Below are 16855 nucleotides of genomic sequence, written 5' to 3'. Positions count from 1 at the left end.
GAATGACCGAATCCGGACGGTCCAGACCTCTGGAGTTGAGATTTTATGTATATATGTTGGATTTTAACTAGTACGTTAACCGATCTCCTAATCCTTGATACTTAATTCATCAAATTGGCATGCAGGAGAAGCTTTCCAGAAAATCAAAGAACGGCAATAGCTGGTTGAAGCAGCTCGGGACATTGATGCGCCGAACTTCACTCAACATGTCTAGAGAGTAGAGATATTGGCTACTACTAGGTTTGGTGTGTCTTTTACATTCTAATAGCCTTGAGCGCTGGTACCTTCTTTTATCATATTGGAACAAGTAATCAACCAATTGTGTCGAGAGGAAGATGTGATGCTTTCATTTACGGCCTCATGATTTGCTTGTCCGTTGGAGGCATACCCTTTGTCATTGAAGAAATAAAGGTACTTAGGCATTGCTACAATTCATATATGTATGTGTAACTAGTTACTTCTTTCTTCAATTGTATGCTGAATGTGAGTGCCCTTTGTTATGATTCCCACTCGATAAACCTAGGTTTTTAGGCATGAAAGACTTGGTGGGCACTATGGGGAAGCTTTGTTTAAGCTCTCCAACTTCATTTCATCACTGCCTTTCGTCGTTCTCATGGCTTTCTCTGCTGGAACAATACTCTACTACACGGTGCAATTTCACACCGGGTTCTCTTGTTACTTGTATTTTTGTTTGAATCTCTTGTGCTGCATCGTAGTCACAGAAAGCACAGCCTTGAGCGTTGCCTCGTTGGTTCCAAATTTCTTGATGGGCATCGGTTGTGCTACTTCTTTCATTGTAAGTGGTTTATCTTAACTCGAATATATTGATTACTTGTATAATGTGATAAAAGGAGTAATGCACGTTCTATTAACTATGTTCAATTTGATTGACTATTTTTTGGCATAATGTGGTATGATTATGAATTCATACATGCATGTCCAATGTCCGTATAGGTTTTCATGATGATGCCTTCACTTCTTTTCCGGACGGTCTCTGACCTTCCAAAATTCTTTTGGCAATATCCAATGTCATACCTTAGTTTTGCTGGATGGGCAATAGAGGTAAAAGCCTAAATCTTTCTTCACACTAGAGTGCTAATTTGGTAGCAGTTTCCCAACAGCTATAATGATGCATATTTCACAGGGTCAGATGAAGAATGACATGATTAGTTTGGAATTTGACTCCCGAGTCCAAGGAGAACCCAAGTTGAAGGGTGAGATCATCCTCCGACAAATGTTTGGGGTAAATCCGGATAGTTCTTAGTGGTGGAATATGGCCTGCTCTCGCCGGCCTCGTAGTTGGTCTGAAACTCCTCTTTTATGTGGTACTAAAATACAAGGAAAGATCAACATTGTTTTTCCAGAGATTATGTGCCAAGAGAATCAACCTCCAAAGCCATCTCAATGTAGGTTCATTCAGGAAGGATCAACTTGTCTCTTCTTCGAAGAGACACCGGACTCTTACTCCGTTATCTTCACAAGAGGGTCTCGGATCACCACTTCCGTAGTGTACAATATATAGGGATTGGAATAATCACTGGTTTACTGTTTACGTAAGTGTAGTTATAATAATCTCATCACGTTGCTTATAGCCTCGATGTTCTATGTCAGTTTACTTTGTACCATACCTTAATAACTGTAACTTACGTTCCAGCTAGGGTTTACTAGTCTATGGAAGGGTAATCGAGAATCATGTTTACATAAAAAGATGTATTTTCCGTTCAGTTTGATGCTATGAAGCACGGATACGGTTTCTGGGCAGCATATTGCGTGTTTGACACGGACACGCGAACTGACTTTAGACACGGTTCGGACACGCGCATGTCCCATTTGGACACGCAAATAAGAAGGACACGCTAGGGTATTTTTTGTTAGGAATTCGACCCTAGATTCCTCTTGCGGGATTTAACAAGTGCAAAACAATATAGATAAATGATTGAGAACACAAACACAAAGTTTACGAGATTTGACAAATAACTTGTCTACGTCCTCGGGCTACTGGGTTTCACTATAGAAGAACAACACAAACAAGAATACAAGATCTCTCGCAAGACGTTCTCAATTACTCTCAAGACCTCACTTGCTCTCTGTGTTTTACTTTGATGTCTAACTACCGCTACCTATGTCCCTATTTATAGATGTCTAAACTTGAAACTTATAAGTCATTGGAAATATATTCCCAATAGACATAGAAACCATTACTAAGTAGGAAACCACCAAAGTGTTCCTTCTTTGATCAAGATCTAATGAATCTTTATCCTAAGTGGAATCGGATCCACAAACCTAAACAATCTTCCACTTGGAGCCGATTGCACGAGTAGCAACAATCTTCAACACTCTTCAATCATAGCAACTTGAAACCCACCGCAGCCAACATCTCCCTCTTCAAGTTTGGAGACCAACTGAAGCCAAGCATAGCTTCAGTTTACCTATTGGCACAGACTTAGTCAACATGTCCGCATGATTTTCACTTCCTTGAATCTTCAACAATTGCAGCACTTCATTCTCCACGAGCTCTCTTATGTAGTGATACTTCATAGGAATGTATTTAGTTTTTGAATGAAAAGCAGGACTCTTTGCCAAGTGAATTGCACTTTGACTATCACTGTGCAAAGCACAAATCTCTTTTATACTCAATTCCTCCAAGAGACCTTTTAGCCACACCATCTCCTTACCAGCCTCTGAGACTGCTACATACTCTGACTCCGTCGTAGATGAAGTCACTTGCCCTTGCAAATGTGAGATCCAAGATACAACAGTACCACCTACAGTATAACCAGTTGTACTCCGACTAGTATCATTATCTCATGCCAAGTCTGCATCCACATACTCTTGTAATTCAGCACTACCTCTACAAAGAGACATATTAGTAGTACCTCAAAGATACCTCATGATCCACTTCACAGCCTCCCAATGTTACTTACCTGGATTATTTGTGTACCTACTCACAACCCCAACTGCATGCGCAATATCGGGTCTAGTACACACCATAGCATACATTAAGCATCCAACTGCCGACACATAAGGTACGTTCTTCATATATTCCTTTTCCTTTTCACTCTTGGGTGATTGTTCCAATGACAACTTAAAGTGTGCTGCTAACGGTGTACCCACAGCCTTTGATTCATCCATATTGAATCGCTTAAGCACCTTCTCAACATACTCCGCTTGTGAAAGTTTCAGAGTACCAGCCACATTATCACGAATAATCTTTATACCTAAGTTTTTCTTCGCCTCACTCTTTCTTCAACTTCTCAATCTCGTCGAAGTCTGCCCTAGCTATCAACATATCATCCACATACAATAAGAGAATGATATAAGACTTGTCAAACCTCTTAAAGTAACAACAGTGATCCGATTGACATCTTATGTAGCCACTTCCAAACATGAACGCATCAAACTTCTTGTACCACTGCCTTGGGGCATGTTTTAAGTGATACAGGCTCTTTTGCAGTTTGCATACCAAGTCCTTACCAGGTGCTATGAAACCTTTTGGTTGCTACATGTAAATTATCTCCTTCAAATCTCCATGAAGAAAAGCGGTCTTGACGTCTAGCTGCTCCAAATATAATCCTTCAGCTTCCACTAATCCAAGCACCACCCAAATTGTTGTATGCACAACCGGAGAAAAGATCTCATCAAAATCAACACCCTCCTTTTGCTGAAAACCTTTCACAACCAGCTTGGCCTTGTAACGTTTGCTCCCATCAACTTCTTGTTTAATCTTGTAAATCCACTTGTTTTGTAATGCTTTCTTTCTCGCTGGCAATTCAGCTAACTCCCATGTATTGTTGGACATGAGAGAGTCCATCTCATCTTGCATAGCACCCTCCCACTTAGTTGAATATTCATGTTGTATCGCCTCAACATAAGTCACGGGTTCACCACAGTTAGTTAATAGCAAATAGTTAGCACAAGGCGAGTATATGTCTGGCGGTATTCCTTTGTTACTTCTCGACGATACTCTTGGCACAAAAGGAGGTGTCATTCGCTCATCATTAGGAACTTCATTATCAGGTTGTGCGGCCTCATGAGCTACTTTTTGTTGTTCCTGCCCATGATTAACATTAGACACATTTTTATCAAACAATTCTTCCAATCTTGCAAATTGCCGATCTTTTCTTACAAGACTTTCCGGCTCTGTTGCTTGCTTATTCTTATACATCACCTTTTCATTAAAGATGACATTCCGGCTCCTGATAACTTTCTTGCTTTGCATATCCCAAAACCTATAGCCAAGCTCATCCCCGCCATACCCGATGAATATGCACTTTCGAGACTTAGGATCTAAATTGCTTCTTGCACCGGACTCAATGTGAACATATGCCACGCAACCAAACACCCTTAAATGTGATACGCCTATCTCTCTTCCACTCCATTTTTCCTCAAGTATAAGATTATTCAATGACGCTGACAGTCCACGATTAATTAAGTAAACAGCAGTATTAACTGCATCACCCCATAACATGTCTGGCAATTCTGCGTGTATCCTCATACTCCTTGCGCACTCATTCAAAGTCCTATTCATGCGTTCAGCCACTCCATTCTGCTGTGGAGTTCCAGGAATTTTCCTTTCCATCCTGATCTCGTTCTCTACACAATACTCTTTAAAATCATTACTACAGTATTCACCTCCATTATCCGACCTTAGACATTTGATCTTCAAACCTGTCTCAGTCTCTACGATCGCCTTCCACTTCTTGAAAGTACTAAACACCTCTCATTTATATTTCATAAGGTAAACTCATACTTTCCTTGTGGAATCATCAATGTAAGTCATGTAGTACCTTAAGCCAGCCATTGAAAGCTTAGGTGTAGGACCCCACACATCAGTATGAACCAACTCCAGTTTTGCATCTTTTGGCGCCTTGCCACCGTTTGAGAAACTGACAGTTTTTTGCTTCCTAAATATACAATCTTCATAAAGCCCAATTTTCACTAAGTTCACACCATGTAATTTACCTTGTGCCTGAAGTACACCCATTCTTTTCTCGCTGATGTGCCCAAGTCTATGATGCCATAAGTATGCATCATCCTTCTTCTCAACGATTGTACCGCCTACATTGTTTTCAACAACGGCGATAATACCTAAGGTCGTGTAGAGTGACCCTATCTTGAGTCCACGAGCTAATACCATAGCTCCCTTACTTACTTTCCACGTGCCTTTCTCAAATGTAGTACGACATCCTTCATCATCCAACTGACCCACAGAAACCAAGTTTCTTGTCAACCGTGGAATGTGTCTAACATTCGTCAAAGTCCATATACCAAATGTGTGAGTGAGATCTTCACATCACCCCTTCCCATAATCTCCAAGGCTCTACCATCAGTAAGAATTACTCTTCCAAAATGACCATGTTGGTAATTCACCATGAGCTCTCGTTGTGAAGTTTAGTGAAAAGATGCTCCAGAATCCACGATCCATGATTCCAATGGTGTTTCTGTAACGCTTAGTACAAGTGCCTCTGATTCATACTCAGTTGTGTTTGCCATCTTCGTTGCATCCTTCCACTGGTTACAATCTCTCTTGATATGTCCAGTCTTACCACAATGCCAACACCCTTCGGACCATTTTCCTGCCTTGGACACACTTTGCCTTTTTCCTGGTGCCTTGGACTTGGACCTTCCACGATTATTGTTTGAGTGTTTGTTGGACGTTCTACCTCTATTTTCCATAGATAGCGCAGAACTTAAAGGCTCATCAAGGTTATTAAGTCTTCGCATCTTCTCATTCAAAATAATGTCATGCATGTCATTAAACTCCAACTTCTTTGTAGTCCCAACTCCACTACAAATTGAGTTCACAGTCACATCCCAATTTGAAGGCATGGAAGTCAACAACACCAAATATTTGATGTGTTCGTCGAACTTTACATCCACTGAGGCTAGTTGCTCGATAATATCATCAACTACTCCAACTTGTTTGCGAACAGATATACCCTTACCCATTTTCAGAGTGAATAGTCATCTCATCAAGTATAATTGTTGAACGGCGTTTGGCTTCTCATACATGTTGGATAGGCTATCCAACATTCCCTTTAATGTAGTCTTCTTGATGACAAATCGCCGTACTTCATTTGAAAGCGATAATCGAACTGCTCCAAGGGCCATTGAGAGCGATTGAGAACACAAACACAAAGCGATAATCTTAAATTTTTAATTTTTATGATTGAGTGATTTGGTTTGTTTGGGATTACATGCTAGTTGAATTGGGTTTTTGTTTGATGATTTTGGGTTCACCATTTTAGATCACAAATTCAAGCCTACTTAGTTTTCATGTTTAAATCTCTGTGTTGAACTCATCTAATCTTCTATATGAGGCCGAGTTTTCTTTCTCTTGGTTTTTTTTTAAATGGTTTTGATTATGCTAGGTAATGATGATTATATGGTGATCGTGTAATTGATGACTATCTGTGATTATTGATTACATACATACCTCTTAGCCTCGTGATTCAACTCTGAATGTGAGTTCAGAATTCAATTTGAGACTGCGATTTCAACCTATTCCAATTTTCAAGTGTTCATGTTCATTTTGATTGGGTGTTTGGCTTTGCATTGTTATTGATTTAGAAATAGGAACACAGATAATGCATGAACTGATAGGATGTGGTTAAACTGTGTTGTGAATTCAAAGAAAAAAGAAGCTTAATTTTGATGTCAACTAGATTTAGTACTAAGAATTCCAGCATATTGATCAATTGATACTCATAAATACTTGGAGCAAAGAGATTTTTGTGTTAGCTTTTGATGTCAAAGAGATTTCTTAAGTTCACATCACTAAGTTCAATTTCGTTTTAGGATGCAATAATTCACATATGAAAAGTAAATGATATTTGAATGTTTTTGTTGGTTGAATGGGTTCTGTAGTTGCAAATATACAATTGCTTTGTATATTCTGGCTAAATGATATTATCCATTTCTACATTCTTTAAAAAGTTGCGTTGATGTTGCTCTTCCTCCACATACTTTATGTCTTGATGATAAACTAATAAAATTAACTATGTCGTGCCTAGTAAAGTTCAGATTGACAGATCGTAAGGATTTTAAGCTTCTGCCATTATCGAGCTTGGCATCATCAACCTAACTTGAACTTGAACTATATGTACCTTAAATCTGATGCCACTTTTGTTGTTCTTCAGTTACATGCAAATAAATAAATATACCAAACACATAATGCTACTACTACATGTCTGTCACTATAATCATTATAATCACACAGAAAAGTAACATACAAGTACATTTACAGTTAGATCTCTCATAACCAGTTGATCAGTGTCAAATGACTGGGCATGAGTCTTGCATAGATATGTCTTGATTTCTATTTAGTTATCCACATATTAGTGTCAGTAGATTTATTGTAGCCCGTGGGTGGGTTGTCTTGTGTCATAGTTTACTAAGTGTGAATGAATGTTAAGTTAACTTGAATCTGTAATTTTTATGCAGTAAAAGGTTTGGCTAAAAATGAAGTAGTTAAGTTGGTTATTTGCAGATAATGTTTTCTAGACATTTGTAATAGACATCCTAAAGAACAATTGAGAACTTGAATCATAGATAAAGGATTTTTCTACAATTACTTATCATGTTTTGAAGTTGCAGATCTGCATTGAAAAATGACAGATTTTTTTCTTTTTCAGGAAGTATGAGTACCAGATCAGTTCATACCAATGGTAATGTTGGAGATGGAGGTAGTCGTGAAGATCGTCAAATAGATGATAAAACTCCATTGTGGGCATTTGTGAAGAAGATTAGCAAGCCTGCAAATGGAGGTAATTGGAGATGACATTGGAGTTTGAATGAAGTTATTAACTATTTATATTTATTATATATTTAACTTGTATTTGTATTTGTATTTGTATTTGATATTTGAGATGATCTTGTTCTAATTTAATAAATTATGCTATTTATTTTTTAAAATAGATATATATTTAAAATAATATTTAATTAACGTGTCCAAAACGTGTCAGTGTCCAATAAAAATTTCATTTGGCGTGTCCGCGTATCGAATTGTGTTTCTTAGGTTTGATGGAACCTATACTAATATAGTCGAAGCTAGGCCTTTCAATGTATGATCATTTCAAGCGTTCTTGTTTCTTTCAAAGCCACTCATACTCGTATGCTTTCATTCTCAATGAATCCATCTTGAGAACAAGGGAACATTAAGTCCGTAACGTTGCACTGGCAACTCTGCATTAATATCAATGATCTAGTGTTGTTGATCAACAATTACAACAGATGAGGATACAATTACCTAAACAATGTGGGAAATGGAGGTATTATTGAACTAGCCCTTTTGGGAGGAACAAAATTGAATTACAAAATGACAATTATCCAGCAAGCAAGTACCTTGAATCTTCTCATTTATTTGCTTCAATGAATTCTCTATACTCGCTCTTCATCTTGACTCCCGATACAGTCCTAAAAACAAGAACGTAACAATTAGCCAGATCAAGATTTTGTGCGATGTAGATGCAATTTATGTGGTATGGATCACGGAAACTAAAAATTCCCTACAACCTTTTGTGTAAGTTGTTAGGTGAATATCTAGAAATGAATATAGTTTTACTGGGTGTTTAATGACCCAAAGAAGCACACAAAGTGTAAGAAATCTAGGCATTCAATTCCTCAATGGACAAGAAACAACATGAAAGAACAAAATTATATCCCACCTGATCATCTCCTTGTTTTTGAAAAACTGAACACATGGTGTACCCATAATTCCTGCAGCTTCGGCTATTTCTTGATCTTCCTCAATATCAATTTCAACGAAATGTACATTTTTGTCAAATTCATCTATCACCTGCCATCAGATTAAGTTGCGATAATAATTATCAGTTTATCACATACTCTAGCAGTCATTCTACACATTCACTGAATGATACCATAAATCATGCTGTAAAGTCACAAAAAATTTTAATAGTGCCCACTCAGCTAAAAGTTTTTAATAGTGCCCACCAGCCTTTATATGAGTGGTGGGCATGGGTAATTGGGTATGATGGTTCAATTCCCCTTCTAACCATTAATATATACCTAATAGTGGAGCTAGTACTATTCTGAGACATCTAAACTGCTTTGCATTCTATACTTGTACTCTTAACACATGATAGCACCTTATGATTTCCCACAATCAGGTTTGGCTATTCAGATATGACAAATAATTTATTCCCACTGTTAAAGAAGCAAACGCTACCATATAAGTTGTCAAACCTGAGCTTCTACAAATTTCTTTTTCTCTAATATCCATATGCTCCAAAACAACTACCCTAATGAAAATTATGCACAGTACCAGTAATGCCAAATGCGCACGAATCACTTACATGTCATACAGTGTTCACATTGCATATGAAAGATCAACACTATCATAAACTTATAGCTAGGAAAAGTGTCACTGGGAATGAGTATTGTTTGGTACTATAGTAGTTGCCTTGCATACCTTACTAAGTATTGGTTTCAGAGTCCTGCATGGACCACATGTTGGTGCTGTATATAGTACACATATAAGCCTTGGACTTTCATGGTACAATTTTCGCAGGGCATACTGAAAACAGAAGACAATAGCGCAACAATGTTACAAATTTTGAACAGCAAATAGAGCTTGCAGAAGTTAATTATTATTTATAATACACCAAAATATGGAAATAGAAAATTCAACATGTATGTAAAAGACATGCCTGGCCCTTATGCTTTGTAATTGTAATGTCAAAATGTTCCTGAACATCCCTTTCTGTAAGTTCCTTCTTAGCCTCTTCAGATTGGGGCTGTCAAAATGTAAATATATGAGATAGGCCGAAGAAAAATGAAATTGATAGTATTAATGCAGCTACTGACAAATGAATTCTAAAAAATCTTTTACAAGGAAAAATATAAAATCGAGAGATCCCTTCGTACATGTTTAACACCAACATAGTATTTTTTTCGTAAAACGATTTAGTCGTATTTGTACTGATTAACATATTTAATATTTAGCAAATCAATGTTGAAAAAAATGTAGGCAAAACATCGTGCAGTAGACATTGTAATAAAAAGGTTCAATTAAATGAAGGTGAAGTACTTGTCTTTAAAAGCATAGTTTTCTTTTAATAGACGAAACCATCTGATCAGAATTTGTTTTAGATCCAGAGTCACATTGAACAATAATAATCTAGGTTCAATAGATATAAACCTCCAAACAAGGTAGAAACGTCTAACACGAGTAATATTATGCACTTCTAGGGACATGTTGAAAAGGAAATGTTAAGATGTCATAAGAAGTTCAATACCTGGTGAAACTCAATAATCAGACTTTTGCCCACAAGATATCTCTCAACCGATAGTGCAGCAATGCATCCAGAACCTGCAGCAGTTACAGCTTGCCTCCACTCACGATCCTGTTGAGGTTAGTGCAAACCAGAACAGACATTACAATTCGCATAACAAAATGACTGATTTGCTGCTAGGCATTCCCAAGTAGACTAAAACAATCTCACCAGCTTCAAAATAATTTGCAGAAGTCGACGGAGAACATAAAGTTTAAGTTTTCGCGGGATTACCTGTACGTCTCCAGCAGCGAATACACCTTCAACAGAAGTTGTTGCAGTTCCTTCCTCGACTATGACATAGCCAGAACTGTCAAGCTTAACCTGACCTTCCAACAACTGGCTACTTGGTGAATGCCCTATACCATAAAATAACCCCTTTGCTTCAATCACAGATTCCTCCTTGGTATCAAGGTTCCGAATTAATACGCCTGACATCTGGCCCTTTGTATTGCTAACAATGTCCACAGTCTCTGTGTTGAAGTGCACGGTGATATTTGGGTTGTTGTACACTCTGAAACATTCGCGATAATCAACCTGTTAAACAAACATTCAGGGAGTTGAAACTCACACATACAAGGTGTTCATTAGTAATTTAGTATAAATCACCATGAAGGGAGCCAAACGGAATCTATAAAAGAAAGTGATGCTCCTGAGATGAACTTGTAATGTCAATATGGCTAACAAAAATTTGTTTCCAAACCAGATGTCAACACAGGTTCTCTTTCTGCAAGCAATGAAACATTGGCCTCATTACAGTTCTAATAAAACCCTTTCAACCTGGACCTATTGAAATGTTTTTGGGGGAAAATTATGGAAGGTCGACTAAGATCCTCCACCAAGAAAACAAAAGAAAAAAGGACCGCTAAGATCATCTAAGAAGCGAAGAAAAACGTTTTTCATAGAAAGAAACATAAAACTCAAAGATTATACCACATGAATTAACATCATCATCTGATCTTCTATGTCTTCAAGAGAAACACACTTCAACAGTAACTAAGAGTTTGTTTACAAAATGATCTATAAACCGTACATAACATACAACCTCCAGACGTTTATGACAAGTTACTTGAACTAGGAATATGTGAAAAGACGGACAATCAAGAAGCATGTGGCCCCAGCACCACAATGACAATTGCCCACTACCTGCTTTGACATGTTAGCTTTAAATATCCTAAAGGTATTTATACCTGACTCTCTTTATGATAGGAAGGACGTATGACCTCAATAAAGATATGATGATAATCTTCCTTCCCTGTTTGGATTTTCAATATACCCCAAACCCCACTCGAATTCATAACACAGTGAGACTAGGTATCGTGCAATAGCTTTCTTTTTTCCTAATAAGTAGATTCATATTGAAAGTAATGACGTATATATTTTCAGTGATTCTTTTTTATAACACAGAAATCATTCAATCAGTTTTTGTTTTTGACCAAAAAAAAAGTAAACAACTTTCAACCATATGCTAATGCACTGTGTATGAGTGTTCGAGTGTAAGCTTATAATAAAGTCCTTGTGTGAGTGTGAACTTTGAAGGGAGGATGTGAAGAGAGACATTGCATTCTTGTTTTCCCCATCTTCAATACAACACTCGTGTTAGTAAGAAACTTTATTTTAGATTATTTATTTCCAGGAGCAAGAACGAAAATATGAAAAATATATTTTTCAACGGCAACAGCAACAAAACTTACAACAAGCCTTGCGGAAACAGACAAATGGGACTTCTCTTATCCGTTTTAAGGAAATGACAACGTGACAGAGTGGAACTTTAAACAAGATAACAAGAATACATGAAGAAAGACAATTCCAATATTATTTATAGTACTTAAAACTTAAAACTTCAGATTTCTACCAGAAATACTCTTAACTAGTTCAACAGATCAGGCGTCTGATAGGCATTGTGCATACACTAAACAAACCAACGAAGCAACAGATGAAAAAACATACAAAAGAAAAAATAATAATAGGACATAAGTCCACCAATGGTGTGAAAGAACTTTAAACAAATTATGGGGAAAATACAAAAACGAAAAGAACCTTAAAAATAAAGAGGAATTCTTCAAAAAAAATTCTTCTTCTGATGTGGCTCATAAAACAACAAGAAAAATATATGACTAGGTTAAGTAATCGAATGATCATACTGTATAGAGCATATTTTAGATAGTGTCAAGACATCTTATTATTTATAATTACCAACATACAAGTATGATCTTAAAGGGGTGCACTACACTAGTAGGAGATGAATACAAATAAAGGAGACTTTTAATTATTGCTTACCTATCTTGCATGGCTTTAGAAGCCCTCAGTTGATCTCTACGTACAAGTAAGTGAACATGTCGAGCATATTTGGTAAGGTACACAGCTTCTTCTGTGGCTGTATCACCCCCTCCTACAACAGCAAGCACTTGCCCTTTAAAAAGTGGCGACGCTCCATCACATATTGCACAAGCGCTGATTCCCCTACTCCAAAATTCATCTTCACGGGGTATCCTAAGACGTTTTGCAGTAGCCCCTGTGGCAAAAATCAGACTGTTGCACTTGACCTGAAATACAAATGCAAAAATGAGAACTAGATATGAAATATTGATGAAGCCATTAAATAACTTGAGGACTATTAACCTACATGGTTCACCAAAAATTTGGTCAGAGCCACTAATCTCGCATATCAAAAGTCGTATTTCATCACACTGATATTTACAGAACATATGCATCATTACCAACAAGCGTGAAGAAAATCAAAAAAGAATAACAAGAACAAAAATGGACACGGAATATCTTGATTACCTTTACTAATAAAACAAGGAACAAAATGCATAAAAATGGAACCCTTTTGACAAAATGTGGTCAATTAGTCTAGGGGTGTACAAATTAGAGCACATTGTTTAGGAAATAGTTTCTGAGTTTATGGTGGAAGTCCAAGAGCTGAAGATTAAACCTTAATCCTAAGAAATGAACAGGACGGCACACAAAAATAACTACAGCCACTTGGCGTGCTATTGAGTGGAAAGGCATCCCATCAAGCACAACGGGAAGCTGCGTTTTAGCAACCAACATATGCCCCTCAATAGTAAAGGTCAAGACACTATCAGTTTCATATAGTACATACAACCACAAACAAGGAGTTACCTTAAATTAATTTCAAATCTATCAAAAACTTTTAAAGAATACACTCAGCAAGCATTTACACATAACCCGGCACTCACATCCCCTCGTTTATGCCAACCACTAGCATACCTTCAAAAGCTTCACCTTAAAATCTCATTACAACGTAACTGTGGCTTTCACATTTGTTCAACGAAAACGCATCCTAACTAACTAACACGAGCTCAAACCAGAATCATTAAACTTTAACATATAGCAAGCTGGCGCAAAACCAAACATCACCTTACGGTCACTGCTCTGCACAGTAAAGGGCCTGGTAGTGACATCAATAGACTCAACATCTTCCTGGTACAGCTCAGCTCCCCACCGCTCAGCCTGCCGCCGCATCCTACGCAATAGCCACAATGTGTTGATGAGGCCCTTACCTCATTCTGCATTCTAATTATAAAACAAATGAAACAAAATGCTAGCTAGCTCTACTCACTTGTCCATTAAATCCGGACCGGTAATTCCGTCAGGGAATCCCGGGAAGTTCTCCACTTCTGTAGTAGTCATCAACTGTCCTCCCGGGCCAGACTGGTACCCCTCAAACACCACCGGCTTCAAATTCGCACGCGCCGCGTAGATTGCCGCCGTGAATCCAGCCGGACCTGAGCCAACAATCACCACATTCTCCACCTCTCGCGCTGCAAAAAAAATCACACTCGTCCAAATCGTATAAGCAAATAGAGCATCTCTACTCCAGCCAACGCAAGTGAGAGAGAGAGAGAGAGAGTACCTGAAGAAGGAGGAGAGTCGTCGGCGGAAGCGCGGAGGCGGAGAGAGTGAGAGTGAGGGGAGCGAGTGGAGCGGAGGCGGAGGGCGCGTGGGCGGGAGGGGAGAGTGCGGAGGAAGAAGAGGGAGTGAGGGAGAGGAGGGAGAGCGGCGGACATGGTGACGCGGTGGTGAGTCGGAACGGTTCCGACGCCGGTGGTAGCTCCTATCTTGACAACAGCAGCCATATTGGTTTCAGACCATACGCTTCAAAATGAAAAATTGATGAAGAATTCAAGATGATTCTGTTTTTGGTTTTTTGGAAGCTGTGGACGGGCAGTTGAGGGTTATCCTTACTCGCGCGGGAGAGGATGCGTTGCACGCGCTTGTTTATTTTTTTTTTAAAGAGTATAGGAGATAAGGAGAATAAGAATATAGCGAGTTGATGTGGCGCGTGGGGGTGTGAAACGGGGTGGGGGAAGTGAGGAAAGGTGGTCACGATGGGAGCACACGTGTGTTTCTATAACAAACTTGACTGTACTCGTATCTGTAGGTCCAAGGGAGACTGTGACCTCGATAATTCCGTTTAGGTGTCCGTCGAACCCAAAATGGCAACCCCTTTGGTCAAATGCTTGGTCTTGTAAGAATGAAGAACGAAAGAAGAACTTATTTGCTTTTAGAAAATTAAAAAAAAATAAAAATAAAAAAGAATACGGCTGATTTTACAGAAAAATATTAGTTTATGTGGGAGAAAATATGGATCTATAGGATGAATTTATTTTATTTTTATAATTAACAGATATTTTACAATTGACTGAATTGTCTCTATGATTTAATTTATTCACAAAGGTTTTTAATATATCAGGAATTTTCTAGTAAAAAAATTGTGTTTTTCCTAGCAACCATGTTAGGGTTATTAGAGTACAGATAACACAACAACAATGACTTGATGAGAAATAGACCTGGCAATTGGGTGGGCTCGTGCGTGTTTTTGGTGGACCGTGCTCTTAACGGGCCAGCACTCTAAGAACCCGTTTATATTAACGGATTAAGTACGACGGGTTTCCGTGCTACCCGTTGGAACCCGTCAACACGTAATTTTTTTTTTCAGAAATCCGACATGATTTGATTTATTTATGATTTTTATATCTTTCTACAATTCTACACAACTCTTTGAGAATAAAATTATTTTTATTTATGATTTTTTTTTTTTTGGAGTCCTCAATTTTGTAAAGGCTCATCCCTAATGGTCACATAGAAACAATCAAAATAAAATTATAATGGTGCTACTTGTTCGAATTCAAGTACCTGTTTTTACGTGCAACATCAAACTAATTGAAAATATATAAGATACATTGCAATTAACCTTGTTCGAATTCAAGTGCCTATTTATAAGTGCAACAACAAACTAATTGAAAACATGGAAAATAAACAGCAAACTAATATGTCTTATCCTCATATTTCACATCAATGCCATGTTTTCTCTCAAGTGAAGCTCTCTTCTTCCGCTATTTGATCATGCATTCTCAAACCCAATGTGTCTTCAGAATTATCGTCCACCTCAACCATCTTCTTTTCTGAAATATTAGAAATAATAATTATAAATATAACATAAAGACATAAGATCCTGAATATGAAACAGTTTATCAGTCTATGGTGATCCATTTGTCTTTGTTTATGCTGTGGTTATGTAACAGAGGAATCATCACACAACGATTTCAATATTTTAGATACAAGTTAGTATGGTGGTATGTTATATCTGTTTGTCATAATGTCTTAACATATTTTCTACTGTAATACAACTCCAATCAACAAGAACTTAAATGCAGTATCAATATCAAAACTTCACGAGGCGAATTGAACAACCTACTGCGAGGTATAATATCTGTTTGTCAAAATATTCTCATTATAGAAGCCACAATTAACAGTGTTATATTATGTTTTCCAATGTTGACAGTGAAAGACAAACAGACGGTGGGGGTTCATGTAGAAATAGGTTTAGGGACGGTTCAAACATATTAACTATGTCAACCAGTTTGCATTTGTTTGTTTTTTTATGTAATAAAGAACTGCCCACTGTCTTATGAAATGTAATGCCGCGACCAAAAAATATATAAATATAACTAATCTTTTCTTTCATCTGTAAACTGTAATTACGCTAGCAAACACCGTTGCGGAGCGCAGCCTCACCACTAGTCATTCATTATTAGGGGGTAAATCTACAACCAGATACAAGTTTTACTGCATATCCTCAAACTTAATGAAAAGCCTGAGATAAAAGTCTTACCTTGCTTGATCTCTGATTAGGAAGCTTGGAGAGGACAATTGCCTTAAGGCCAGAAGCAGGTTGATCAACTATAAAAGTGGTGCAAAGCTCTAAAGATAATCCACCTTGATGCAGAAAACAACATCATAATAAGCTCTGTCAGTTCATTCTCAATTCATTTGGTCCAGCTACACATGCAGAACCGACTTTGATGAAAATTGGGAGAGCTAGATTTCTAGTCTATAATGATCCCTTCTACATTAGTTGGTGCAGTATTCTCATTTAACTGGATCATGCAAATTCAGAAAAATTGTCGTAGTGAGATTGAACGGAGATGGAAACTTGAGAAGACAGAAAGACTTAGCAGGGGTAGTAAACTACTTCTCAAGGAAACAACACAAGAAATAACCAAGAGAACTAAAAGTAAATGAACAAAAGC

At 37.7% G+C, this 16855-nt stretch overlaps 1 protein-coding gene and 1 pseudogene across 1 annotated transcript; one reads left to right on the top strand and one right to left on the bottom strand.

Moving 5' to 3' along the window:
• Nucleotides 1–1508, top strand: part of LOC126796958 (ABC transporter G family member 15-like) — a 43954-nt pseudogene extending 42446 nt beyond the window's left edge.
• A 6648-nt stretch (nucleotides 1509–8156) lies between these two features.
• Nucleotides 8157–14404, bottom strand: LOC126798801 (NADPH-dependent thioredoxin reductase 3). The gene is made up of 10 exons (XM_050525860.1): nucleotides 14176–14404; nucleotides 13882–14083; nucleotides 13680–13785; nucleotides 12573–12838; nucleotides 10527–10806; nucleotides 10257–10364; nucleotides 9669–9755; nucleotides 9431–9535; nucleotides 8667–8797; nucleotides 8157–8415 (listed from the first exon to the last, which is right to left on the bottom strand). Exons 1-10 carry the CDS (start codon nucleotides 14396–14398, stop codon nucleotides 8355–8357), a joined length of 1569 nt encoding a protein of 522 aa, XP_050381817.1. The 5' UTR covers nucleotides 14399–14404; the 3' UTR covers nucleotides 8157–8354.
• Nucleotides 14405–16855: the final 2451 nt, after the last annotated feature.

The sequence above is a fragment of the Argentina anserina genome, chromosome 6 (assembly GCF_933775445.1).
Source record: "Argentina anserina chromosome 6, drPotAnse1.1, whole genome shotgun sequence".
In the NCBI taxonomy this organism is placed as follows: Eukaryota; Viridiplantae; Streptophyta; class Magnoliopsida; order Rosales; family Rosaceae; genus Argentina; species Argentina anserina.
The sequence above is the reverse complement of the archived record's forward strand: the minus strand, read 5'-3'. Positions and strand labels throughout refer to the sequence as shown.